The sequence below is a fragment of the Botryllus schlosseri genome, chromosome 5 (assembly GCF_051294905.1).
Source record: "Botryllus schlosseri isolate E-star chromosome 5, Bs_hap1, whole genome shotgun sequence".
In the NCBI taxonomy this organism is placed as follows: Eukaryota; Metazoa; Chordata; class Ascidiacea; order Stolidobranchia; family Styelidae; genus Botryllus; species Botryllus schlosseri.
The window spans coordinates 12,214,451-12,240,829 of NC_137240.1; the positions used below are offsets into that span (position 1 = coordinate 12,214,451).

Sequence of the window (26,379 nt, forward strand, 5' to 3'; positions counted from 1 at the left end):
ACAGGAGCAATTTTCACAGTCGATAACTAATAGGTCAGTCGGGGTCCGGTAATCTTGAGGATGGACTAGTATTCAAGTCGAAATACCAGCAATTACTACTAAATAAATACTAGTTCATCCTCAAGATTGCCGGACCACGACTGACATACATAGACATACATCCCCACTCGCTGACTGACATACATCGCCTATGCCAGGGGTTCTCAGCCCTTTCTTGACCGTGGCCCATTTCCGGTCTGAAAATGTGCTGTGGCCCACCTCTTATATTGGTGTAATAATCCTGTTCAATGAGTGGTAATCGACGGCGCCGATATGCCCATTTCTCTAAATTATGCGCATTTTTCTTTTAATTTAGCCTACTGATGATATTTAAATATAGATCATGAAATCGCGCGCTGCTCGACGAAAAATTTTCATGTCTAAGAAATATCCTCCAACAAACGACCAACGAAATAATCTTGAACCCTTTCGAGCTCCCGCAATTGAGGGTTTGGATGCAGCAGTTACGGCCCTTGTAGATAGGCTAAAACTCTGTATATCAGGGGTGGGCAATTATTTTCCTCCGCGGGCGGGCAAATGAGAAAAATAAATACGTTGGCGGGTGAGTGAAAAATTTTAGATTGATTCTCTGGCGTATTTTAATTTTGTTTCTAAATTACATTCATAATAGATGCTGCTCAGTGAATGTGTTGGTATTAGGTAGGTGTTGGTAGTGACTGTCAATGAACAAAAATATCTATTTGCTGTCATGATTCGAAACAAGGTTAAACATGACACATTTTTTATCCCTATCCACGTTCTTCTATTAAGACTCTAAAACAGTGGTTCTCAAACTTTTTTAGGCATGCCTCCCTTTATGATAGGGAACAATTTTGCGCCCCCCTATCGTGATATCACAAAATATTAAAAAGTGCAACCAGAATGCTAGCAATCCCAACGGATAGTTTGATAGCATGGAAGATTATGGCTGTTGATGAGAGAATTGTGATATATGAAAGTCGGACAATACACAAAGCAACAACTATAAGCCGTGGGTATATATCGCGCGAAGCGCGAAAAAAATATTTTCAATAAACTTCGGATTCACGTCATTCTTCTGATGCTTTTACGTCTCCTAGTTTGAGAACCACATGCAACAGTCGCTGCCTTCCGATCAGTGTGCAGCTTAAATAGCTTTTATGTTGAACGAAGCTTGTAGTTTTTCTGAACTTCGCCCTCCCTTGACCGAGTGTTTCGTGTTTGTGTCATAAGACCGCCTTTAAATAAAATCTCTAATCTCGGCGACATAGTCGGCAAAAACTGAAAGGACGCGTTTACCCCCGACTCCAGTATACGAATATTTAGTGCTCTAAATTCTAAACCTAAACCTTTTTGAATCTCAGTTTTCGGCTTTATCTTTTGGGCGTGCCCGTTAATCCTTTATGGGTGATAAATATGATGAGTCATTTTATTTTGAATCTGGATTGCGCATGTCAGGTAGGCTACGTAGGCAGCGTAAGCGTGGCATAGTAATGAACAGGCTTCAAAGTAAACGAATATCCTGTTCATTTGATACAGCCTATTGTTTTGGTCATTCAAAAAGCAAGATTTATGTTTTGAATTCCAAGCAACCTTTCGCGGGCCGCACAGAATAGCTTCGCGGGCCGCATTTGGCCCGCGGGTCGCACTTTGCCCAGGTCTGATGTATATTATGATCGTCCGCTGCTCCATTCGCGTCGCGAAACACAATGATCAAATCCACGCATCCGCTGTGTGATTGGGATTTTGGTTCCACTATTGTGGGGAATAACAATCATTCTAAGTCAGCTCAAACAATTCATTGGTGATGGGGTACTACAGAGAAGTGGAGAAAGATTTATGTAATATGAATGTTGTACAATGCACAATGCACATTGTATGTCTTGTACCAAACCAACTGAAGTTGCGATGTCAGAATATTCAATCCAATGATACAATCAATTCATGTGACTCTTGCATTATGTACAAAGATTTCCAGGGCGGACATTTTGAACCGACTTCGAAGATTATAATGCGCTTTGCTAAATCCTCAATCCATTACGATTCGTTGCAGTGGTGCAGTATACCTCCACCAGAAGTTGCTAATAATTTGCAATTATGGCGTTTTTAATCTTACAATAATACGACGACTTGCCTAAGTACAGTAAATCTGTAGCTCAATTACACTTCATTCCTAATTTATTGCACACGCCTTCCAACGGCATACGACATCTGATATATATGACGCTGCCGGAATGCTTGGTTACTTCAGCATTACCTTCCAGCTATTACATACTCGAAATTATTTTAGTTGCTGTTAGCCGTAGGTTGTCATAGTCAGTGGAGAAAGCCGCGGTGTCTCCCTCCCATTTTCGACATGAATTTGCTGACTCCATACGTGTCACTACGTCTCATCAGAGTCGGATGAAAAGTTTTACGTAGCCTACGTATAATTAGATAATATGAATATATTTTTAGCGATTAACATAACAAATATAACTAAACTCACATTAATTCCAAAATTTTCTAAATAGCATTGTGGCCCACCTCAAATGCTCCTGTGGCCCACACTTTGAGAACCCCTGGCCTAGGCCAAGGTGGGTGTCTGATTCCATAGACTACTCTAATTCGCTTCGACACCTTCCTATCTTTTCATTGTATCGCATTTTTGTGGTGTATTGAACTGATAAAAATTACTAATAAACCAATGATGATGAAGTGTAAGTATACCTTCAGCAAATAATACGTTATCCATAATTTTTCTCTGTAGAACATTTTGTATCGCTAATCTGACAGAATGAAATGTGTTTACTTTCTCTCCGTTCGAGCAACATATTGCGTGTTTGAGCAAACTGCAAGCGTAGCACTATAGAGTCATACTCTATAGTAGCACCACTCACCACTGGCAGGCTGAGCAAGTGACTTGAAATCAGTCTCGCAGTAATGGCGTTCTTTTCAACTAATTTTAGCGACGGTATTCCTTCAGCGCTGAGCTGGAAAGTCGGTACAGTTCCTGATAAAGTGCAGGTATCGCTTAACAGGTATAGACCTCTTACTAACCATCATCATCATCATCATCATCATCTAGCTTATGTTAATACACACAGACACAATACACATACACTTTTCGAATCCGCATGAATTGCACAGCATTTGACTTGATTAATTGTTAATGATGATTAGAAAATATGACGCCCAAGTTTTCCCAAACTAGTGAAGTGCTAAAATTCGCTTACAAAGTCGCAACTCACAATGCCGCCGACATTTCGGCGAGCTCGCCACGCAGAGCTTAAATTAGCAAATGAGATTCCGAAAGTTTTGAGCAGGAATAGTAGCGCTCGAGATAACTAACCCACGGTAGGTTAGTTATCTATAGTAAAGCTCAGGCTCACTCTGTCCTTGTGATAAGGCGCATGTTGCAGGTTATTGTTTCTAATATATGACAATCATGATGGAAACAATTTGCCATAATCCCCAAAGACGTGAACCACAAGCTTGTGACAACAATAAGTTTGAGTGACGCCTTTTTATCCTAGCCTGAAAGTGGATCCAAACTTTAAAACCGACTTTTGGCGAAACACGTATTACGACCCGATTTTACAAGCGTATAATGGACACGTCTTGGGCCTGGATACGACCAAAGAAAATTTCGTTGCAGAGACAAGGTTCACGTTCCGACCCTCGGTAAGAAACGTCTTCTGTTTTTATTTTAGGTTTGTTGTCGGACGACATTAATACCCATCGGGGATTCCCTCATCATTTTATGGTGTGAAGTCGAATTATTCGTGCATTCATGTGTTTTACCATTTTGAAACATCACATTATTACGGTGCTTGCGACACGCATTGAACCGATAAAATAGTGACTTTCTGAAGCTAATTTCTCTCATTTCGCATCGATCGCGTTATGTCCACTGCGATAACAGAGGAACACGAATGCAACCCTGCAACATTACGACTCAGGTTAAGTTCGATCAAGCGGGACTATTCGTTGGTGTGGATCAGACTACTTGGATTAAAGCCGGCGTAGAATACGTAGACGGCCGTGCGTGGCAGAGCGTCGTCGTTACGAGGAACGACTATTCTGATTGGTCCAAAGCCAAGCAAGCATGGCCCGAAGGCAGAGATGTATGTCTCAAACTATACAGGTGAATTCAGGTTGGTTTCTCTGATCCATTTTTCGTGGGACGCGCATCGTATACTGGAGGCTCCGTTTCCGCACCGCATATGACATAGTGTCAACGTATATGATTACTCTGAAATTTACAGCCCAGCATGAAATCGGTAATTTTTCGGGGTAATCCTTTACCATGGCGACACCACTTTGAGCCGCCGTTATCTGTTGTCTTCTATGCAAATACGATCAAAGCAGTCGTTGTCGATACTCAAGTACTCCCACTTGAGTCACATTTGTGTTTGTTTCCCCCTGTCGTTACGGTTACATTTAAAACAAAATTCAATGTGAAACAAACATGTTTAAAACATGTTCACTTTTTGAACCAAGTCATCAATCCATAGTTGTGACGTCACAGTCAATTGGCATTGACAATTGAAAATATAGGGTAAATATGGCTCATTCGACGAAAAAGTCTTCCGATAACTGTCATAAACATACCAAAATATCCTTAACCAGGACTACATCGTTATGCGGCATTTGTACGGCCATCGCCATCATCATCATCATCATCAGAAAACCCATTCCGTACCAATGATCTATATCGATGTGTTATAACTGTTGAGCCGGCGACGGTTTTGGAGGTTCCAGTCAGTGAGCCAGTCGAAAAGCTTCCAGTGGAATAAATTTAACAATATGAACGTATTGTTTGCTGCAATATTGAAGTTCTGTACTTCGAAAAGCCTGAAACGATATTTGTTTTAAATGCAACCCTACATGTCGTAGTAATAGGTGGGCGTGAATCAATTTCAGACAGAGGCAGAGCATCGTGATTGAAGTCAGCGATGACAATGGAGTAAAATACGACTTCGTCAGAATCGCGCATCTTCCAGTCACAGGTAGGCTGTCCGCTTTTGACTAGTAATGACGTCATAAGACTATCGTCTTGGAGGGGTCATGGTCATGCGAAGCGTGCTGAGAGCAGACTTGTACAAGGTACTGGATTTTCAAAATGCCCAACTAGAACTAGAACGAGAACTATACTTACTTTTCGAAACTCTATAGGACTACTAAAAATATGGATTTAGTTGACCGCCAACTATCTATATTAGTAGTATGTACTAGTCTGGCTGAGAGTGCAATCCAACAATTTAATTTTATAATCATTTCGCATTGGAACTACTTATTGTCAATATTTCCTGGTATTCCACACTGTGACGTGGCAACCTAAAAAAAGTTAACCATTTACTTCGTCTGCAGGATTCAATGACCTCTCTCTCTAGTTTATAATGTTGATTTCCACAGTTGAGCACACTCCTGATTACATTTATCAGGACCAGTCACAGTTGGGATGATGATTTGCCGACCCCCGTCGGAGGAAGAAGCCGGCGCAACGGCAAGCGCCGAGCTGTGCGGTGATTTCAAGTACTTCAATTTCCTCGAAAACCCGGGCTATCACCATTCAGCGTGATGCATAGCACTACCGCGACACCGTCAATTGTTTTCAACATATGCGTCTGATTGTGATCTGCAGCGTGGATTTGTGAATATCGCCGTGCTAATATTTCAAGTTTATGCATCATTGTCAATTAAAACTTCCATTTCATCGATTGTCAATTATCTTGAGTTATTTTGCCGCCTACGATAATGCAGTATGTTGATAACTTCAATACGCACAGCGTGCGAGAGGCAAACAAATTTGAGCTTTTCACTAATCTCCTTTCGTACTGTGTGTGAGTTTATATCCGCTTTAGTGACAACAAATGTATCATACAAGTCGCAGTTCGGTCAAGCTTGTAAACGCTGAACAGTGAACATGCCCGCTCGTGGAAAATATCTCGAAAACTCAAAATCAACGGACACCCTAATTGTCGAGTATATGGTGAATTATAGGGTCAATAAACACCAAAGGACTGTCGTATTAGTTAAAAATTGAAGTTATGAGGTATCTGAGGTGAAACATTCGATCACTCACCATCGTAGACGCTTAACCTGGCCTCGCGGAAAATATTTAGAAAACGCGGAAACTGCGGGAGACTAAAGTTATCCCGTAGAAGGTGAATTTGGCCTCACAAACGGCAGAAGACCGTCGTATAAAGTTGAAAATTGAAATTATGAAGAATCTGAAGTTTAAACATTCGGTCACTGAGACACTTGGCCTGGCGTCGTGGAAAATATCTAGAAAACGCGCAAAGTGCGGGGCACAAATTTTCGAGTATAAGGCGAATTATGCCTCACAAATGGCAATAGAACCTACCTTACCTCGTGGAAAATATCTGGAAAAAGCGGAAACTGCGGGATACCCCAATTGCATAGTGTAGGGCAACTTTGGCCTCACAAATGGCAGAGTCCCGTCGTAGGCCTACATCAAAATTGAAATTATGAACTGTCTGAGGTTGAAACATTCGGTCCCTGAAACACTTAATCCGGCCTCGCAAAAAACTGCGGGACACCCTAAATTTCGAGTACAGAGCAAATTAGAAAATGCGGTGGAAGGGTTTGAAGGAGCATATACCGCTTCGGTAATGGACGCAATGTACGCTCCACGAAGGAATTTACTTGCGCCGCAGGAAGATACATGTTCTCACAAAAACAGGAATTGCAAACGAAAATTGCAAATGATGTCCATTAATGCTTTAAAATGCATACAAATGAACTAGACGCCCGTATACGGCTGGTGAATATGGGCTACAGTAGCCCCAAAATACATGGTAATAATGTCCTTCGACCCGCGGCGTCTTTTGCTGTTTGAATGCGGCCCGTTATACATGGGAAGTTGAGAACCCCTGCTCTTGAGAGTGCAACACGATATGCAGTAATTAAAATACATGAAATGGGAGAACGAAACAATGGTAAAGTGAAAGTAAATGAAATGATAATCAAGCGGATTTAGCGGCAGTCATTTTGATAACAAATGAAATATATTTTCTCCTCGGAATTGTTGTCATCACCTCTCAAAGACCTGTTTATATACTGCCACAAGAATAATAATACTGGTCGTGCCGAAGATTTATCAACAAGTTGCTCCAATATTGATAAAATATGCACAAAATTAGAATTTTCGCAAAGAGCCATACTTTATGCCCAAAAGAGCCATAGGTTACCGACCACTGTGCTAGGTGCTCAGCAGCCACAGAAAGCATGGGGTATAGACCAGAGTTGGATCAATTACAATATTCCAATTCAATTACAATTGCTTTCTCGCATGTTTCAATTACATTACAATTACTCAATGATAAAAATAACAAATTACAATTACTGTTAAACATGTAATTAATTACAATTTTAATTACAATTACTTTTAAACATGTAATCGATTCTGTAAAGAGGTGTTCTTTGACAACCGTAGCGACGTAATTAGCAACAATCTCAAGATATGCATGTTTCATTCCTGATATGTAGAAAACCCTTTAATTAAAAAAAACTCGAACATATTCGAACTATTCCTAATCCTTAGCACTGAAAACTACAAACACAGAAAAATGTTTCAAGCAACTGTTAAGAACCAAAGGTTTGAGCGACTAACAGCGAATAGGCTACAGGACAGTCAATGAAATGTAATCAAACGATTAGGCTACTCGGAGCTGGGTCAGGATAATGAAATGAAATTGGTAAGGCGTCAGAGATGAGGATGATACCGATAAGGTGCGTGAAATTAAAATAAATGCAAAAGGAAAGATCCCCCTGATAACGAAGAATTACAATAGTTTGGTTCGCATTTACATTTTCACTTGCTCGGAAACTGTTAAATTGCATTTGAGGAACATTAGGGTGCGAAAAGTTTCTGGCCCCAGTAAATTTGGCCAGGATTGGAGGTAAGATCGGGATAACATCTCTACAAATGAGTGATCAAATTTGATGAAGCCTTGGTTGGAAACTTGATTTTTTTTGCTATTGTTGCAACAAGCCTCGGTACTGATCAGAGATTAAAATAACATTGACCGTGGTGTAGGAAATGGTTCAGCACAGGTTTTAAAAGAGTTTATTTGCTGTTCATTCATTTTTGAAATAATAAGACTTGGTTTAGCCCACTGGTTCTCTAACTTTTTTAGACGCAATTTATATGAGAGTGAATATTTCGTGCCCCCCTTATCGTCATAGCACACGATGAAACCAAAAAGTTAGCAATCCTTAAATACAGTTTGGTGGTATGGAAGGTTATGACTGTTGATGAGAGAATTCTCCAATATGAAATTAAAACTAAACACCGAGCAATAACCATAAAATGAAGGTGAATCGGGCCAAGCGCGGAAACGATTTCAGTTCACTGGAGCGTCGCACTCCGTTCGGATGCTTTCACGCCGCACGTCCCCAGTTTGAGAACCACTGGTTTAGCCTATATTGTAATTCACAAAGTTTTGTGTTGGTACTGAAGTATGGGAAACGATTTAGCGTGACTGAATTATCTAGTTGAAACGATTTAGCGTGACTGAATTATCTAGTTATAACGCAGCACGCATAGAACATCGATGTAAATACGTTAATTATTACAGGTAGTGACTGTTTACTAAGGCCCCTCGTCGTCATTCTGGTTCGTACCGGATTTTGACTGGTACGACGAATAAATGATTGATTAAATGATTATTTTATGTCGTGATTGTCAGGTTTCCATGAAAATGTAATTGAGATTGTAATTGAGCAAAATTTTGATCCAATAACAATTACACAAAATAGAAATTCTTCAATCACAATTACATGAAAAATGTAATTATTTACATTCAGCTCAATTACAATTGATCCAACTCTGGTATAGACTAGGTGACCTTGCCGTCGTCACAGCAGTGTATAAGGACCCCTTCCTCCCTTGCTTTTATATTAATTACATCGTGAATATACTCATTTTCCAAACCCTTTATCATCAATCACTGCCCACTCAAACTTGAAAGTTTAATAACTCATGGTTGGCAACAACAATAAATTTTCCAAACACGTAAACACATAAACAAGTCTTCATTGTCTTGGGTTGGCTCGAAGACTCTTTGATAGTCATGTTGAGGTTAGGATATGTATAAGGGTTGATTTCTGGATTAGGGATTAGCGGTTCCGAAACCAGAGTGAGGCATGCTAAAGTGTTGCATGCTGGTCCGTCGTTTTCATTGTGTTGCATGCTCATATGTCGGACAACCGTTTCAGGCATGACTGATCCATTGAATGTTACAATATCAACTTCTGTTGTTAAATCAGTCTTGATATATTTCTTTAGAGTCCGCTTTTTACTATACTGCTCTGAGATGTATTTTCTCTTATTTCCATTTCGCTTTGCCATAGTGTTAATAGGTCTTCGCAAGTTTTTTCAGTTATGCTGGATCGTGTTGCTCTTGTAAACTTCTGCGTGAATTTCCCAACTAGGAATCTTCTGGCCGCCCCCGCTTCATCAGCGACTACTCCAAACTTGAGTAGGTTACTTAGTCCATTCGATGTGATGAATGCAATAGCTGCTGCCTGTGGCCTTTTGGAACCGGGTATTTTCGCTGTCCATGCGCTATGGTACATGTTGTATATGGTTCCAAGTAATCTCGGTGATGACCAAAAATTAACAGTCGCGTCATCCACTTTTACCACGTGTTGGGCTGTGCTTAGCTCTATCTGCCAACCATCTTCACTATTATGTGCAACGATATACGCAATTGCCAATGGGAACATTAACTTTCCAAGCAGTGTTTTTCCGGCTCCAGTCAACCCCTCCAGTAGTATATGAGGTGAGTGAACAATTTTACCCGCTCTTGCTTCCATCGTCGCGTTGCACAGTATTACGTCTGCTTCACTCGGTGTTATTTTCTTCCCCGTCATTTCCCACTCTGCATTGTGGATTATTTGCCTTGTTATCTCATACGCTTCGTATCCAGTCATTTCTGTTGCTTTGTTTTTTCTCAATATTTTTTGTAGTTTGTTCCATTCCTTGCTTCTTGTTTGTGGCCACAGATCATATGATGTTTTTATGACCAAGTCCGATATTCCCGTCAATCCAAATTTTTCAACACATAACTTCTCCCATTCTGCCGCTGAAGGTTTGTTCGAGCACTCTTTTTGCAGGTTGCTTATTCTCTTATCCATCATACAATTCTTCGATGTTTTGTACAACCATGCTAACACCTCGGTTGGGATCCCATCTGGATTCCGTTCATACATGTATCGGATGTAATCCACTTTTGTGCTTTTCAATGTTCTCAGATATCCGTCGTGTAGCTCAATGCCCGCACTCGCGAGTATCTTCAATATTGCGGATTTTTGTGCAGAACAGTTTTTTTTGTTCACTTGTCTTGGTCCAATGATGCCATGGGCCAACCAGCGCCCACCATCTTCCTCTGCAGGTCCGACGAAGATACTCCATTCTTCGACCTCTGTTATTAGGCCGTGGGCATTGTTTGCTGTAAAGCACCAGATTCGTCCACGCTCTGAAATTTCTCCTTTCTCTTGTATTCCCTTTGATGTTCCTGATGTTTTCATCTTTTTTGAATATTCGTAACAATTCGCATCGGTAATCCGTGAAGTGCTTGACCATTCTCGCGCTGTCGAATTTCTCTTCATTCTTTGTAACTTCGTCTATAATCTCTCACAGCAATCTTTGGTCTACTGTTCCAATGTATTAATACCGGTTATATTTATACTCTTCCCACGTACCTAAACGAATTTCTACAATGCGTTTCGAGGAAGTCCGCTCTTTTAAAATTATCTCGCTTTTTACAATGAACGAACAAACAATTGCCCGCGCAAACTCAAAAATTAAATTATCAAGGTGGGCATTATGTGGGCAACTCTAAACGGCGGACCGTGGAACAGTGGAACATGTAATACTAAACGGCGGACCGAGCGGACCATAAGAAAATAGCTCAATACTAAACGGCGGAACGAGCGGACCGTGGAACTTGCAATACTAAACGGCGGACCGAGCGGAACTGCGGACCGAGCGGACCATAACAAAATAGCTCAATACTAAACGGCGGAACGAGCGGACCGCGGAATTAGCGGAACTTGCAATACTAAACGGCGGACCGAGAGGAACTGCGGACCGAGCGGACTACTACAAAGACTACAGTGTAAACAGCGGACCACGGATCAGACGCAACTTGCAAATGTCACAATACTCCTAATTTCTGAAAGGGTGCCTTTCATTTTGGCAATAAGGAGCATACCGAACATAAGGACATCTTGTCTAGGGTAACTATGGGGTGTCTTCAAGTGTGGCAATGTAGTACCAACACACCCCAAACATACCCCAGACTTGATGTCCAGGTTGCACTGCAGTACGAACACATCTCAAACATACCTCAGACATGATGTCCGAGTTGTAACACAGTACGAACACACCCCAAATATACCCCAGACATGATGTCCGGGTTGCAACACAGTACCAACACACTCCAAACATACCCCAAACATGATGAGCATGTCCACATTCAAGTCGAAATACAAGCAATTACTACTAAATAAATACAGTCCATCCTCAAGATTACCGGACCACGACTGACCTATCGATCTCGCTTCCCATGACATGCCGCCCTATTTCTTGTCGCTTCTTTTTTATGTACTATCTTCTTTACTTTCATTCAGTGTGCATGCCTCCTCTTTACATCGCCTAGGCCAAGGTGGGTGTCCGATTCCATAGACAACTCCTAGTCGCTTCGACATCTTCCTTTCTTTTCATTGTATCGCATTTTTTTGGTGGTGTATTGAACTGATAAAATTGCTAATAAACCAATGATGATGATGATGTCCTGGTTGCAATGCAGTACTCTACTAACACACCACAGACATGGTATATAGGCCCTATCGACTATCTCTGATCGAGGGGAAATTTCTATGTATGTTTCTACTTGAATAGCTTCTTGGAGGTACAGAACTTCAATATACAATTGAATATTTTCGGCTGACACTCGTCGGGGGTAATCGTCAGCAACTAGTAGCGAATTCAAAAGAACAGCGTATATCAGCAATCGTGATACAGAATATGACGTCACCTGCAAGAAATGTCGAATACGAGAGCGTTCAATATACTATTTTTAGATGATACACGAACTCTTTTTGTTGACACAGCCTTGGCTGGTGCATTTTGATAAAAGTCGACTCCAAGGCACACAATTGAAAGTGTGAGCGACCCTTTCCGAGTATGCGAAATCTGTCGTCTCGCTAATTTTTTGCACAGGCGGGATTATCCAACCAGGGCCGTAACAGCACTTCGTCAGGCCCCCCCCAAAACGTTGGTCTTGGGCCCCCCATAGGGTTATAGGCCGAACTTCTGGGGGGCTTCGCCCCCCAGACCCCCCTCCCGCGATACCCTGTTTACCGCTATTTATCATATTGTTGGGAGTTTGTTTAGTCAATGGCCTATTGTCGCCTAAGCGCGCGAAGCGCGGAAAATTTCTAGAATTCATGATTGAATCGGTCAGTATGATCGGGAATTGCATATATATTGTAATCATGTTTTATCTTCTCTCTGCTCACGTAATCAGATTTGCCGGTAGAGCTGAGTGAGGTGTGTTTGAAAGGTCGGACGACTCAATAACAATTAAACATCTTCGGGCGTATACCCATTGGCAGGAACGAAACAGTACCTCGTCAGGCCCCCAAAAACGTGGGTCTTGGGCTCCCATAGGGTGTAAAACGACCCCCCCCCCCATCACGTTGTTCGCTTTTGTCACGAAATCATCTGTACTTTATTATGAGGCAGCGCGAAGCGCGAAAATTTTCGATAATTTATGATAAAATCGGTCAATCAGATCGGCGATTGCATATATATTATGCTATCAATTTATTGTCCTCGCTACTCACGTAATTAGTTTGTTTGTTTGTTTGGGGTATTCATGGTGTTTGTCGACTACTATGGTCATTTACACCAGGCCGATATTCTTCTTATTTTCCGTAACTGCCGACTTATAGCACGGCCCACCTCTAGGCTTTTGTAAGACACCGCTGACTCGGATGAGGTGGCGAGGAGGAGCCTAGGTAAACCTCCAACACTTAGGTATCGGGATTCGGAAGTCGACCTCGGTCGGACTCGAACCCGCACCCATTGTCACGTAATTAGATTCAACGGTAGAGCCGAGTGAAGTGTCTTGAAAACGGGAGGGCCCGTAAATAATAATTAAACATCTTCGGCGGGCGGACCCGTTGATATGACTTCGTTACATGCTATTTCGTGACTTCCAGTCTGCTATATATAACAAAAAATATAGAATCGCCCATAACGTGAGCTTCTAAACTAAAAGACGCACACGATTTCAAATTGGCATTTCTTCACTGGCATAAAATGTTTACCAGCGGGATGGTATTTGTCTTGAGAGGTTCAGATTGCAAAGACAGCAACATTCGGCGCCAGTCATTTAGGCGCCTATGGACAATTCAGCCTATATGTATTTTGTATATATAACGAAGTCTTCGGTCAGCATAAAGGCATAGACCTTTTCGGCCAAGCTTTTCTCGCTGCCGATCGTTCTGGCACACTTCTTGAGTAGCGTGTTATATGGCCAAAACAAGATTGTATGTCTTGGTAGGTCGTGGCGCGGTAATGGCCCAATACCCAATAATAAAGACAAATGACTACTTGAATTCGCGCGCAGCGCGAAAAAATTTTGAAAAAATTGCCTAAATTTTCAAAAAAATACTCTATGATTTATGCTAATTGACGAAATAATTTTGGGCCCCCTTCGAGCTCGGGCCCCCCCCAATTGGGGGGTTTGGGGTGCGGCAGTTACGGTGCTGTATCCAACAAGTGTTGGCCAATTGCAGAATTTATGGCCTTTGATCTTGAGCGGATGAGTTAAGGGTGAGCTTTTCACCGAGCGCGTTCTAATGAATCTAGGAACATGCTGATTTAGGGACGTGCTTAGGGTGCTGGTAACGTCATATTTTGTGTTATGATTGTTGATATACGCTGTTCTTTTGAATTCTCTACTAGTTGCTGACGATTACCCCTGACGAGTGTCAGCCGAAAATATTCGGGTTCATTTCAATACAGAGTTGTAATGACTCGAGTCCCGATTTTCTGATGACTCGACTTGACTCGAGTCATTTTATGAAAGTACGGAAATGACTCGACTCGACTCGAGTCAATTTGTGTATTGACTCGACTTGAACTCGAGTCATTACGCATGACTCGAACCAAGTCATATGTCTCGAGACTCAGACGGCCAAGACCAATGATATATATATCATTGGCCAAGACCGACAATTCATTGTAATTTTGAAGAATAGTAAAGTAATCACACTATTAGGATTTCGTCTATTGGTACGAGTACTTGAAAATGCGACCAGAAATTGCTAAAAGTGAGCAAAATTTTTATGTTATCAATGCGAACCATTCGATATCAACAAGTATAGTTGTAAAAAGTAGGTTTAACAAGACTTCAACTGGAAACTGAGCAGTCAACACAATGACTTGGACTCGGACTCGAGTCATAATACCATGACTCGGACTCGACCCTCTGCTTGCGAATTGGACTCGGACTTGACTCGGTGGTGAATTGAAAATGACTCGACTTGACTCGAGTCAAGACTATAAAAGTGAGATTGACTTGTGACTCGGAGCCTTGAGGCTTGGTTACAACTAGGGCTGGGCACAATGATTCGAGTACTCGAATCTGAATCGAGTAGTAATTTTAATGATTCGAGTCGAGTAGTAAAAGACGAATTTTTCGAGTACCGAAATGATACGCTCCTCGCCACTGAAAGTTAATTTATCAACGAGAATTATAGTTTCGATACTAATTTTCACTGTTGAAGCCTTGAAACCTCGATTGGCCGTATCGTAGCATTCGAAACATATAATGCAAATCTACGAACGTTACCGGAAACAGCACATTTCCGAAGTCATGATCACCCCACAACATTGCCACCAAGTGCAATGAAATCAGTATGGTCGAAAAAATACCAAAGTATCTTTAGTGTGATGGATAACAGATTAACAGGCATGATATTCTTTGTGGTCGCATAAAAGGTACATATTTGAACTTCGACATATTACATTCGTTTATGACGTCATAATGAGTGATACTCGATTACTCGACTCGACTCGAAGCAAATTACGTGATTCAGAATCGAATCACTCAGGTACTCGATTTTGCCCAGCCCTAGTTACAACCCTGTTTCAATATGAATATACTATTCAATTGTTTCTACTTGAGCAGTAATTATAATGAAATGTAACTAGCTTACTCTGATGCTCTCTTTTCGATGGATGTTTCCATCACGTCGGTCATGGTGCTCTTAGTCTATATAGCTAAATAAGGAAAGCACTTTTTATTTTGGAACATGCCAGTAGGTTTTCATCTGCTCACTCTTCCAGTGGTTACGTTTCTGGACTATATCAAAATTAACCGTTTAATTTAAAGTTGAAATACGAACTGTTTACTTTCTGACATGTAGAAAGTAGTTTTGTTGCTCGAACACAATGATATAAATACAATGATTGGAAACTCCCGCGAGCTCTGCGTTTCAGCGTGTTCCGAGTCACGCTTCATCGCTTACACAGTTACGTTGTAAACAAAACCTCCCTCGGCAATACGCCTTTGACGTACTAGCAATAATATGATAAAGTTTGCTTTATTACATCATTGGCAGCCAGCGTTAACGTGCTGAATATAGTTTTAGAGACGTATTTCTTTCTAGCGTCTGGTATTCATTCCTGACTAGACCAGCGGACCGCAGCCGTGGAAGCAGTTTCTTCTCCATCATTCAAGTCGAAATCTCCTACAGGGTTGGTTCGATTATGTTTACAATAAGAGCAATTCTGTTCACAATAAGAGCAGTCTCATGTTCACAATAAGAGCAGTCATGTTCACAATAAGAGCAGTCTCATGTTCACAATAAGAGCAGTCGATGTATTCACAATAACATCAGTCGCAGCACCACCATATCCCCCGGACACGATGTCCGAGTGGCAACATAGTCCGAACACAACCCAGACATGATGTCCGAACACCCCCAGACACGATGTCCGAGTGTCAACGCAGTTTGAACACACTCCTGACATGATGCCCGAACACCCCCAGACACGATGTTCGAGTGTCAACGCAGTCCGAACACACTCCTGACATGATGCCCGAACACCCCCAGACACGATGTCCGAGTGTCAACGCAGTCCGAACACACCCCAGACACGATGTCCGAACGCCCGAGGGGCAACATAGTCCGAACACAACCCAGACATGATGTCCAAACACCCCCAGACACGATGTCCGAGTGTCAACGCAGTTCGACCACACTCCTGACATGATGCCCGAACACCCCCAGACACGATGTCCGAGTGTCAACGCAGTCCGAACACACCCCAGACACGATGTCCGAACGCCCCCCCAGACACACCCCAGACATGATGTCCGAACACCCCCAGACACGATGTCCGAGTGTCAACGCAGTTCGACCACACTCCTGACATGATGCCCGAACACCCCCAGACACGATGTCCGAGTGTCAACGCAGTCCGAACACACCCCAGACACGATGTCCGAACGCCCCCCCAGACACACCCCAGACATGATGTCCGAACACCCCCCAGACATCCTCCATACACCATGTCCTAACTCACCACGCCCCAGACATGATGTCCGAGTGTCAACGCAGTCCGAACACACCCCAGACACGATGTCCGAACCCCCCAGACACGGACTGCGTTGACACTCGGACATCGTGTCTGGGGGTGTTCGGACATCATGTCTGGGTTGTGTTCGGACTATGTTGCCACTCGGACATCGTGTCCGGGGGATATGGTGGTGCTGCGACTGATGTTATTGTGAATACAACGACTGCTCTTATTGTGAACATGAGACTGCTCTTATTGTGAACATGACTGCTCTTATTGTGAACATCAGACTGCTCTTATTGTGAACATGACTGCTCTTATTGTGAACATGAGACTGTTCTTATTGTGAACATGACTGCTCTTATTGTGAACATGAGACTGTTCTTATTGTGAACATGGCTGTTCTTATTGTATTATCATGTCTGGGGTATCTTCGGACTGCATTGACACTCTGGACATCATGTCTGGGGGTGTTTGGATATCATAACTGAGGTGTGTCGCACTGCGTTGCCAATCGGAAATCGTGTTCGGACATCATGCCCCGGCCTGTGTTCAAATATCAAGTCTAGGGAGTGTTCATAAAATCATGTTTGGGGTGTCTTCGGACTGCGTTGACACTCGGGCATCATGTCTGGGGCATGGCGAGTTCGGACATCGTGTCTGGAGGATGTCTGGGGGGTATTCGGACATCATGTCTGGGGTGTGTCTCGGGGAAGGGGCGTTCGGACATCGTGTCTGGGGTGTGTTCGGACTGCGTGCACACTCGGACATCGTGTCTGGGGCGTGTCTGGGGGGTTCGGACATCGTGTCTGGGGTGTGTTCGGACTGCGTTGACACTCGGACATCGTGTCTGGGGGTGTTCGAACATCATGTCAGGAGTGTGTTCGGACTGCGTTGACCCTCGGACATCGTGTCTGGGGGTGTGTCTGGGGGGGGGGGGGCGTTCGGACATCGTGTCTGGGGGGTGTTCGGACAGCGTTGACACTCGGACATCGTGTCTAGGGGTGTTTGGGCATCATGTCAGGAGTGTGTTCGAACTGCGTTGACACTCGGACATCGTGTCTGGGGGTGTTCGGACATCATGTCTGGGTTGTGTTCGGACTATGTTGCCACCCGGACATCGTGTCCGGGGGATATGGTGGTGCTGCGACTGATGTTATTGTGAATACAACGACTGCTCTTATTGTGAACATGAGACTGCTCTTATTGTGAACATGACTGCTCTTATTGTGAACATGAGACTGCTCTTATTGTGAACAGAATTGCTCTTATTGTGAACATAATCGAACCAACCCTCCTCGAAATCTCTGCATGTGCATATTACGCTAATTATATCCACATTTAACATGGACTTGATATGTTGGTAAAATCGATGTCCCAATGAGCCTGCGTGATGTACAATATTGTTTTGCGAAGTTATCAAGCATTTAACAATGGTGGCTAGTATGTAATATGGGTCAGAAGACTCATTTTAAAATTTATTGAGTCAAGGCATTCAGGATAATTTTTATACACTTGCCACTGTCCATTCAAAGTGCAATGTACTTTTTGTATAGGTTATACTTTTCATCGTTATAAGATGGCCTCCTCATCTACTTTAACTGTCGTAGTTGACATGGAAGATGCAATGGGAGACGAAATTGAGGCAGTAGCGGAAAAGAGCAGGTTAGCATGCAATGTAAGACACATGCCGCAAGTTATTCACCCTCAACACACTCCCAGATTCGACCAGCACCATCTATGTGACGGAACTATTCCAACAGTTGAAGTTATTATGGACGAAAGAAAGTAATCCTACCGTAAAAGTATTAAATTTCCAATTCAACAATTCAATTCCGCTTCCTTGCAGTTATTTGTCAAATCAAATGGTCACCAGCAGTTCATCAGAGGGGTATCAATGTAAGTAAGGCGCCACTTAAGGTAGTATTTGTCACTAATGCTTTGATAGAATCAACTACAAGATATGAAGTACTAATTAGATGCTTTGTATACAGATTGCAGGCTAAAACAAGACCGCATATTCAGTTAAGCATAACTAAATACACAATACAGGCTGATTTAGGCATTTTGTCGCTTTAGTTCATTCATGAACCCGAGTTTCCTAAACAGTTACAGATGAAGAAATCAAAAGTGCATGGTCCAGGAGCACCAACGGTCAAATACTACCAGACATCTTGTTCAAGTATTTGAAGAACACGATTGAGAAGGCCAGTAGTGGGAGCCAGTTGATGTACATGTTCAGCTGTGATGGTATGACACTTCCAGAACAGTTCCCAAGTCAGCCAAGAGTATTTCTACTTCAAAGTGTGCGCAGAGTATTCGACATAGCGTCATCCAAATTTCACAGAAAGAAACCTAGTAAAAAGGAAGTTAATTGTGACCTGACCAAGGATGAAATGTATATCATACAGTATATTGCCGGCTATATACTTCAGAAGATGAAAAAACGTTGCCGAGATACATACGAATTCGATTTGATATGCCAGTTGATTGAAGACGAGCCTGATGCCAACGTGTCACCAAATTCATTAATATCTGTATTGCAGAATAAGGATTTTGGCCAATTGACCGTACCAGTCCAGGGGTTATTGAATGCATTAATGGTTATTGAGACTAAATTTCGATCAGGATACCAACACCATCATATTATTGAAAATGTTATGCATGATATAGATTTGACGACGTTCACGCTAGCACTTCAAAACTCCATAACAAATCAGTTGCTTGAAAAAATCTTTCGTTATTATATCAGAATTCGCTGCTACCAAAAAGCAAGAGTCATCAACTCAGAACTTCAGAATAATAAGGACCAAAATATTAGTCAACGGAAGGTGTTGAAGTCTATTTGCACCAAGAAGTGATTTGTACGCAGTGAATACAATGTGATGAATTTTCTTTCTCGAATTCTGAAAAACAGTGCTATAGTAACTCATTGAACAATTGCATCACACGACTACAATAAATATGCACAAATGCAATTTACTTGAGCATTTCTGTTCAGTTGATGACACGGCAGTGGGGAGTAGACATTTGATTCTACTCAGAAGGCTTTTGACGCTTGGCATCAGAATGTGTTGAAGCATCAAACAGGACGTTTGAACCCCTGGTATTTTTCAAGTCTTTTCTGACGCCAATAATTCTTTGCAAATGACCATATCGCTCCAGGTCCGGGTTTTCACAAGTACCACCAGACTTCCTGATCTGGCCAAAAAACGCTTCCAACGGATCCTGATTCAACCTCTTGGTAATAATATAGTAATCTGTTGGAAGCAATGGCAGGAATGTCCGAATCAAATTAACGATTGCCATTGTCGTTAACTCGAGACCCTCATACGTTTGCCAGCTCAAGAATTTTTTGGCTTTCTCAGTTGCTGTTCCTCCAGCGCAAGAATCTTTCCATTTCCGCATTTGAGGCAAGAAATCATTTTCCAGCCAGTCCAAGCGTGAATCGTCTGGACTGCAATATGGCCTCAAGTCAGCGTTGTAGGTGAACTTAGTTGACGTATTCATAATGTCGAACCACTTGTTGAAGATACCGGCAAACCATGCAGAAGCTTCCATATCCTCACCTCCCCTCGCTCGCATAATACTCGCAACACTATTAGAGAGAAGCTGAGCAGCAAAAATCACCCGCATCTTCGCAAAGCTTTGCATCCGTCAATTTGCAGCATCTCAATTCCGTCGTTTTAAACAGTTTGGGAACAGCCGTAAAATGCCGCCATCGAATAAATTTACCATCCTTGTTAAGAAGTTTCGTACCACCGGTGCGGCTGGCGTAGAGGTTGTTGCGTACGGTTTTTAACAAATGAGGAGGGTCGAAAATCAAAAATATCTCATGCTGGGGGTTGAATATATTTTGGCATTTGTAAGGAAACCTCAAGTTCAAGTTATTCAGCTCTTGGAACATCTTGCGATTTGCACTGAGTCCATCAGCAACAAACGCAGCTACCCGAAATCCACAATCCTCCAAGATGCCGACACATTCCCAGAATATACTTGAAAGTTGGAATGAAGCCACCGACTTCGTTGCATAGTATGCCAACGGCATGGAAAAAGACGTTACCAGGCCTCTAGCATAAACTTGAAGAGCATGTGTAGCTGGTTCACCAACATCTACAGGTCTCGACTCGCCAAGATCAACGAATCCGACCATTCTGTCTTTCATTGTACTGAATACAATATTCTCTTTCACTGAAAATGCAAAATAAGAAATAGTTAGACACATGAAACATCACATTGAACAGCATCGCTGAAGCTATAAAGTACGGTAGCTATGAAGTGATTACAGCACAATCTAGCCAATAAGTGATTCAAGCTACAAAATTAAATACCTTTTATCTCATCCATGGATAATACAAGAAGACGTTCATGCTCTTCCATCGACCTAGATTTCTCCTTCAACTGTTGTATAGTACTATCCAAGAATCCGGGTGATGAGCTATGGACACTTCTATAAGATCAAAAACGAGATTTGACAATTGGATCTGGGCGGAGGGCACGCTAGTACATATGTGCAAAAGTTTGGGGCATAAACATCATAGCCTGTATCGTGTATTAGACACGCACGGAAGAAATGATAAAATCATGGGTGGGGTAAAACGCGGCATACAAGTTGAACATTAAAGAAAACCAACCGGTAATTGAAAAGTGTTCTCCTACTAGGTAGTACTAGCAGACCAGTATCGCGAAGCTGTTCGTAGGCACTGCTACTTTTCATGGCTAATGTGAGACAAAACCTGCAAGGTATGCATCAATTACCGTAACACCCATTCTGGCCAATTCAACTAGAATGATACCTTATCAAATCGGGATGAAATCTTCTGCCTTGTTTCGACGAGTTGTTGAGCTTTGCTTGCTCTTGCCAAAATAACTGGTAGAACGGCGGAACTTCATTTTTCCGTAAACCTAAACGATATCAAGGTTGAAAAGAGCAGTTCTTAAAATCATGAACACTCAAACCTTCTGAAAATATTGTCTCCATGTCCACGCACAGGCCAGAATCAAGCCGTAATTGTGAGTTGTCACTTTCAAGGCGACTCACGATTTGTTCCAACCACTCTATCCTTGAAAGGTATGAATTTTAAAATATTTCAAGAGCAAATTTTAAACAATTGTATTTCTCATACTTTTCTTCCTGTGTCCTAATTGTTGCAACCGTCCTGCTAGGTAGGCTTTTTGTGGTTGCATGATACAGAGGTTCATTTTCAACCTCTTTTCTGTAGCGAGTGTTCCTTGCTTTTAATTTTGTCAAACGTCGCTCAGCATCAAGGCAGGGTTTGCATTTATCGCCATGGCGGATGAACACCTCACATCTTCTTGACCTTCATATAAGTATTTCAGATTTTACTTGGTATATCTAGAAAATCAGAGGGACAAACTTAACTTTGAGCGATTAGGTAGGTACTTGGTGGAGGAGGAACTGCAAGCATTCCATCTAATGAATCATACAACATTCCTTGGTGCTTGATAACATCAGCATTTTCCGAATCGTAATCGGTCTCGGTTGCGATTCCTCGGCAAATAGAAAAGTTCGACACAGTATTGATGATTCCAGCAAGAGTAGTTTTTCCCGCATCAATCGATTCAATGGCAGCCCCAGTATTTGAAAACCAGCCATAGTAGGCAGCATGAATCATCAAAGAATCATTTATTTTGATGAGAATCTTTGGAAATACCCCAATGCTTGAATTCGAGTGGATTACAATATGGTTATCTCTCATCTGGAACTGCCACGATTCAGGAAGATAACGAATTGCGCTTTTTTCAATGTCCTTCAAATTATTGTGGTATGTAGCTTGTTCCAATTTCCTCTCAGTTGGAGGTGGTCTCTGCGGCGTTTTCTTCACACAGACACTCTTTACAGGCAAATTCAAGGTTGGAATTGCTCCAATTTTCAAATTGATCAATTTGCGTCCTGTTTACAAAAGCAAATGCATTAAACCAGAGTCCGCCAACTCGTGGCCCGCGAGAAGGTTTTTGAGTGGCCCGCAAGGTAATTTCCGAAATTAGTAATATTATCAAAAATGGATTGCATAAATTGTGAACTTGCAAGGCCAACTAAAAATTTGATTAGTCTGACCGCAACACTTGAGATGTGATGACTAAAATATCAGTTCCGACGCATTGGCAGATCCATGAGTCAGTCACATTTTGGTAGATCTTCGTACACTACAAAAAAGCCGAATTATTTGCGATTGACTTATCAAAAGTAAAAATTTTCTACACGCTTCGCGCAACATGTTGTCACTTGATTCTTTGCTTTTAATATTGTTACCTCTTTGTGAATATGAAAGAACTCCCAAGGTATCAGATGAGTCGAACTATATTGGTGATTACGAGACAGAGTGTCGTTTAGCATATGCGACCTTGCATTTATACCGTCGACTATGAAACCTAGGCCCAAAATGATTGAGGCATGTTGGTTGAATCTTTCGATATCGATATGTTTAGTCACCGAAGAGTCCAGTCCTTGCAAACTGAGCCCAGCGATATATACAGCAGGCCCCCAATAGAGTCAAGGGACAATATTATTGACCTATGAATTTCTAAAAAATTTCGCGCTTCGCGCAGCTGGTGGCCCGCGCAGTAGTTCGTCAATCGAATGTGGCCATTTGGCTGAAAAGGTTGGCCATTCCTGCATTAGACATTAAAACGAAACTTGTTTTGTCAGTCTAACCAGTCAACTACCATTGGAATAAAAATATATAGTCAAGTTAGCTTACCAATCTGTAGAACTTATGCAATGATGAAGGGTATGGTATAGAATCGTTTCCTCACCTTTCAACAAATCGGATGACGCGAAATGAAGCTCGCAAATCTTTAAATCGTCTCTTTTATACAATTGATCCAGCCACTGATCTTGACGCATGCTTCTAATAAATTTCTCAAAGTTTTCAGCCCATTCATATTTGGCGCCAGTACAAAAACGTTTTGCTGGTACTTTGAACAAATGCGCATTGGCAGAGGTTTTAGCACACCCTGGTATGCAACACTGCCTGCCCATGCTGACGCAACCAACTATTCATCTATCAATTAACTTCAAGAAAAATAGTTGTAATTGTGAATAGTCAATAAAATTGCTTTCTGAGAGAGAGAGAGTCTTCATTTTCATACAACCAAAATACATAACAAACGGCAGTGATTGTAGCAAATGGTCAATGAAGCAATGTCTGGGCGAGTAGTTAAATGGGTGTCGTCGAATTTTCACGATGGCCACCCACTAGCAATAAGATAACCCCCACAAGGATCTTAATCAGTTTCGCTTTCAAGATATCAGATGGCGTTAATTGCTGTCTTGATTTCCTAGGCTATTTCCGCTCGTACACAGATGCAACAACCTAAGCAGCTAGTCAGTACCTGAATATTGCGCACTGACGGAAGTTTGAAAAGACCTTAGTATGCTGTACTGTCTCACCATGCTCGTAAACCTTATTTTCAATCAACCAACAACCGAAAAATCCACGAAATATATCTCTCAGCAAATGTGATAGTAGCACTCCACAAAGGAACATAGCTTAATGAAGGGTATCCAGTCAACCTTATCCGCGCACAAGCTGAATTCGGCGGGAGTAGACCTTACAGCGTTAGGGAGCGTGGCAGTTTCCAATCATTGTATATATATCATTGCTCGAACACGATAATTTGGCAAGGGAAACTTATAACAACTTCGTATACAAATCCCAGAAGGATTTTTCAATGAAAACGACGGGTCAGACGACAGATTACCCAAACGCAAATCGTGGACTGACTGAACAAATGTAATAGCAGACAAAGATGAATATGCTTGTCTCAAAGATTAAGCCATGCAGGTGTAAGTACGAACTGTACGTAAAGTGAAACTGCGAACGGCTCATTAAATCAGTGCTTGAAGGTATGTCAGATTATGGATGTCATAGCTACTACGCTGGTCAACTTCTTTTATGGTTCTCACAGTCTTAGTTGAAAATGACTTAATTTTCCCACGGGGACATCAGATGAAGTACCTTTGATCTGTGTATTCTGGTGTAAACTGATTACCACAGTCCAGGACAATAAGAGGATAATATAGTTGGGTTTTATCATATGTAGTCACACACAATGTAAAATGCGATAAGACACAATGCCAAGTGATGAACAGGTAGGACGATGTCAAACGACACGCATACAGTTGCGATCCTTTTAATCTGACATCCACCTGGGCCTAGTGTCCGATGTCACGCAGTTCTTTTCGATCTTGAACTTGTTGAGGCCCTTTATACTGCTGGTTCTTTCCATTCTTTATGAGTGCTTTCTTTCGTTGGGTCTTTTACTGGGCTTTTTTTGTCGTCGTAAGAACGGCAACGACGGGGGGAGAGGAGCCCAGATAAACCTCCGACCGGAATCGAAATAAGTCCGCCAGATTGGTGAGCGCTTACCACTGCGCTATCTCCTCCGTCCATTCGACAACTTCCTATCTTTTCATTGTATCGCAGTGTTGCAGTCTTTTGAAATGATGAAATTGCTAATAGAAGTTCTATTATAGAACTGACACTATGGTCCGGTGTCAACCGATTACAATATCATGACCATTAAAAGTTTACTACATTTTAGAAATACAGAACATATAAAGTACAAAACGACATGGAATAAAGTAAAATTGTATCGTAACTCATAACTAGACGTTGAAGAATTACATTAATTGACAAAATAAAACTACTTGACAAAATTTTCAGCAAAATATAAGCTTCAACAAATTCCAGGAAAAGATAACTTGAGAAAATTACGAGATGCGCCGGATCCGTAGTCCGCCGTTTACATTGCAAATTTTGTGATAGTCCGCCGGTCCGCAGTTCCGCCGTTTAGTATTACATGTTCCGCTGTTCCGCGGTCCGCCGTTTAGTATTGAGCTATTTTCTTATGGTCCGCCCGGTCCGCAGTTCCGCTCGGTCCGCTGTTTAGTATTACATGTTCCGCTGTTCCGCGGTCCGCCGTTTAGTATTGAGCTATTTTGTTACGGTCCGCTCGGTCCGCAGTTCCGCTTGGTCCGCCGTTTAGTATCGCAAGTTCCGCTAGTTCCGCAGTCCGCTCGTTCCGCCGTTTAGAGTTGCCCCATTATGTTACTATATTTTGGAATCGGGAAAGGAAGACACTTTTTCAAAATTCTCAAACACAGAATACCGGTGGAAAATCCTGAAATAGTGGTAAAGTTCTACCACTTCGTAGTCGGTTGACATAAAAAAATAGCCATTCGAGGCATTATTTGCCTTACTTGAACATTTCTGTCCCACAGTTTCCGCGTTTATTTCTATCGATATATAGAGTTTATACACTATGTTCAGCGTCTATTTGGGTCATTGACGGAATAATTAACCCTCAGATACTTCCCAAGCTTGATTTTAAACCGTCACGACAGTTCGCGGCCGTTTGTTAGGCTAAATCTGCCTTATAATCGAAAATTGGGGTGTCTCGCGGTTTCTGCGTTTTCAAGGTATTTTCCGCAATGCCAGGTGTCTGTGAACGACTTTGACTTTCAGATACTTAATAATTTCAATTTTCAACTATTACGACAGTTCTCTGCCATTTATGAGGCCTAATTCGCCTTAATCGAAAATTGGTGTCGCGCACTTTGCCCGCTTTAGACTTTAGGGGTCCTTCTATCTATGAGATCCACAAATGTCAATGACCGACTGTCCCGCGTTCCGCCTTCTCCGCTGTTTCCTCGTTTTAGTGCGTACTTTGTGATCTATAGAGGTCAATTACCGACTGTTCCGCGTTTTTCTCTGTTTCAGCGCTTC

The 26,379-nt window shown here is 42.1% G+C and overlaps 2 protein-coding genes and 1 long non-coding RNA gene across 4 annotated transcripts; 2 read left to right on the forward strand and 1 right to left on the reverse strand.

The window, feature by feature from the left end:
* Positions 1–2,865: 2,865 nt before the first annotated feature.
* LOC145439014 (uncharacterized) lies at positions 2,866–5,727 on the forward strand. Its single transcript, XM_080316435.1, has 5 exons — positions 2,866–3,038; positions 3,534–3,681; positions 3,960–4,144; positions 4,924–5,009; positions 5,445–5,727. The coding sequence occupies exons 1-5, from the start codon at positions 2,941–2,943 to the stop codon at positions 5,579–5,581; spliced, it is 654 nt and encodes a 217-aa protein (XP_080172561.1). The 5' UTR covers positions 2,866–2,940; the 3' UTR covers positions 5,582–5,727.
* A 12,204-nt stretch (positions 5,728–17,931) lies between these two features.
* Positions 17,932–20,203, forward strand: LOC145439015 (uncharacterized). 2 transcript variants are annotated; one of them, XR_013915072.1, is made up of 3 exons: positions 17,932–18,292; positions 18,350–18,415; positions 18,477–20,203. It is a non-coding gene; the product is annotated as an uncharacterized LOC145439015 (long non-coding RNA). The 2 variants fall into 2 exon arrangements; XR_013915071.1 differs by having other exon boundaries at positions 17,932–18,415.
* A 1,802-nt stretch (positions 20,204–22,005) lies between these two features.
* Positions 22,006–23,700, reverse strand: LOC145439986 (uncharacterized). The gene is made up of 2 exons (XM_080317652.1): positions 23,405–23,700; positions 22,006–22,541 (listed from the first exon to the last, which is right to left on the reverse strand). Exons 1-2 carry the CDS (start codon positions 23,628–23,630, stop codon positions 22,006–22,008), a joined length of 762 nt encoding a protein of 253 aa, XP_080173778.1. The 5' UTR covers positions 23,631–23,700.
* Positions 23,701–26,379: the final 2,679 nt, after the last annotated feature.

Excerpts from the sequence above, each read along its gene's own strand:
- LOC145439014 (XM_080316435.1), top strand. The coding sequence starts at position 2,941 with ATGGCGTTCTTTTCAACTAATTTTAGCGACGGTATTCCTTCAGCGCTG. Across the intron at positions 3,039-3,533 it reads GTGCAGGTATCGCTTAACAG|CCTGAAAGTGGATCCAAACT; the intron begins GTATAGACCTCT and ends TTTTTATCCTAG. Across the intron at positions 5,010-5,444 it reads CGCGCATCTTCCAGTCACAG|GACCAGTCACAGTTGGGATG; the intron begins GTAGGCTGTCCG and ends TACATTTATCAG.
- LOC145439986 (XM_080317652.1), bottom strand. The coding sequence starts at position 23,630 with ATGGGCAGGCAGTGTTGCATACCAGGGTGTGCTAAAACCTCTGCCAAT. Across the intron at positions 22,542-23,404 it reads GTCATCCGATTTGTTGAAAG|GACGCAAATTGATCAATTTG; the intron begins GTGAGGAAACGA and ends TTTTGTAAACAG.